The sequence below is a fragment of the Cynara cardunculus genome (genome assembly GCF_001531365.2).
Source record: "Cynara cardunculus var. scolymus isolate 2C chromosome LG 12, CcrdV1, whole genome shotgun sequence".
Lineage (NCBI taxonomy): Eukaryota > Viridiplantae > Streptophyta > Magnoliopsida > Asterales > Asteraceae > Cynara > Cynara cardunculus.
The window spans coordinates 30,610,991-30,613,416 of record NC_037539.1 but is presented as its reverse complement, the minus strand read 5'-3'; the positions used below and the strand labels follow the sequence as shown (position 1 = coordinate 30,613,416).

General features: G+C 35.2%; 1 protein-coding gene across 1 annotated transcript; it reads left to right on the top strand.

Annotated features, from left to right (window-relative positions):
• Positions 1-1,186: 1,186 nt before the first annotated feature.
• On the top strand, positions 1,187-2,269 carry LOC112523597 (CTD nuclear envelope phosphatase 1). The gene has a single exon (XM_025133265.1). The coding sequence runs from the start codon at positions 1,187-1,189 to the stop codon at positions 2,198-2,200; it is 1,014 nt and encodes a 337-aa protein (XP_024989033.1). The 3' UTR covers positions 2,201-2,269.
• The last annotated feature ends 157 nt before the right edge of the window (positions 2,270-2,426 follow it).

Genomic DNA, 2,426 nt, shown 5'->3' with positions numbered 1-2,426 from the left:
TGATACACGTGAAACATTGTGATACACGTGAAATATTGTGATACACGTGAAACATTATGAACGTTATCACTATGATACACGTTGATTCACAAACGTATTAGGTAATTGATATACTAGATAAATAATTTTAATTAAATATTTCTTTCTAAAAAATTTAATTAAATATTTCTTTCAAAAAAATTTAATTAAATATTTTGATTAGTTGTCAAAAACAGAAATACTATATTATCTTTTTAGCTTATTTAAAAAATATCCTTAAGTATCTCAAACGAGTGGTTCACATTGGATCTCATGGTTACTACAAACAAATCAGTTCTAATTTGATTAGACTCATAAAAAATTTACAAAGAAGTGTATTTATATACAAAATTAGGCGCACGTATATATACAAGTCACGCTTTAACCCACATGATTATACATGTTAAACCCATGGGTTTACTTGGTAAACATGCATGGTTCTACCAAACCACTTATCATTCATATTTATAAAATTTAAGGTGTGATCGTATAAACGTTTGGATTTGATCCCTCTCTCTAACGGCTATTAAAAAAATATGTTAAATGAGGGGTATTTTCATATTCTATTGATTTTTTATCTTTTACCCTATCGAAAACCACAGGAAGTAAAGTCATAAAGTCGATTTTGATAGTGTAAAAGATAAATAATCGATTAAAGATTGAAAAATGCCCTAATTTAACAAAAAATGTAACAACCGTTAGAAGAAAGGACCAAAGTTCTGACATTTTTCAAAACCTCGATAACTATCTTATAATTTTAAAATCATAGGAACCAAAAGTGTCATTTTAGCAAACTACATGGACTGAATTTGTAGCTTACTCTAAAAAGAAAAATTAAATGCAATTAATTTGTTCATATCTGGAAGGTTCACAACATTAGCGGGCGTTAAGTAGAATAATAATTGTTATAAAAAGCATAAAATTTTAAAATATGATTATTTTCCCCAAAATGCCCTTCGTCTCCCGCCAAAGATAAATTGATTTTTGAAAACAACCATGCCTAAATCTATTTACCCTTTTTCGTCTTTTTCTTTTACAAAACCTATGGGCTGGGTACCCAACCTAATCCCTCATCTGACCGTTACTCCGAACCTAACTTCAAATCTCCATTAAACCCTCCACTTCCCAACCACTCCTCAAATCCCTAATTTTCACAGAAACCCCAAAAATGGTGTCTAAAGCTAACAAGCCAAAAGGATCTCCAGCCGCCCACCCCAATCGGAATCTCCGCCGTCGTAGGAGGACTCCAGTCACCACCGCCACCAAGACAGCGTCCGTAGTAGTTGCCTCCATTAATAAATCGATCTACACCTGCCACCGCCGTCTCATAAAGATCTTCTCCAAGCTCGTCCGTATCGCCACTCCAAAAGGTAAATCCTCCGTCAAAAAAGGCTATCAAGTTCTCAAAAAATTCTCCATCTCCACCGACGACCAGATCGCCACCGTCCGCCGCTCACTCTTCCAAGAGCCAACCGCCTCCCTTCCTCCACCTAATTCCCCCAATCAAAAGACGGTGTTCCTCGACCTTGACGAAACCCTAATCCATTCCACACCAGCCACCGGCCCATCACTTCCAGGAAACTACGATTTCGTAGTCAAGCCGTTGCTCGATGGGGAAAGAGTTGGCTTCTACGTGCTCAAACGTCCGTTTGTTGACGAATTCCTTCAATTCTTAAGCAGAAACAACTTCGAAATCGTCATTTTTACGGCGGGAATAGAGGAATACGCTTCGTTGGTGCTGGATAAACTGGATTGGAGGGGTTTGATCTCGCACAGATTGTATCGGAATTCATGTAAAGCAATGGAGGGGAAGTTCGTAAAGGATATATCAGATTTAGGGCGAGATTTGAAACAAGCGGTGATCGTTGATGACAACCCAAATTCATACGGTTTGCAGCCGGAAAATGCAATCCCGATCAAACCATTTACGGATGATCTTAGAGACGATGAACTGAAGAAATTGATGAGTGGATTTTTCAGGAGGTGCAATGAATTTGAAGATTTGAGGGATGCTGTGAAGCATTGCGTTGGTAACGATGGAGTCGAGAATTCAAAATCTCAGAAACCGATGGAAGATGAGATTCTGGAAAACAGTAAGAATTTAAAATTGGAGAAATGGATTGAAGATGAGATTTTGGAAAACAGTAAGAATTCAAACTTTCAAACTCTGATTGAAGTTTGAATCATAGATTTATTTCCTTGTGATTTTTTATCTAATCGTCAAGCTTTCTTGAAGAATTTGATTGCAGATCGAGATATCTTGTAATAATAATTATATAAAATGTTGTTTCTTTTCTCTATAATTTAATTGTCTAAACAAAAATTAAATTAGTTTGAAACTTTTTTTTTACATTTTTTTATTTTTGACAGAAATATAAATTTAAAAATATCATAAAAAATTTAATATT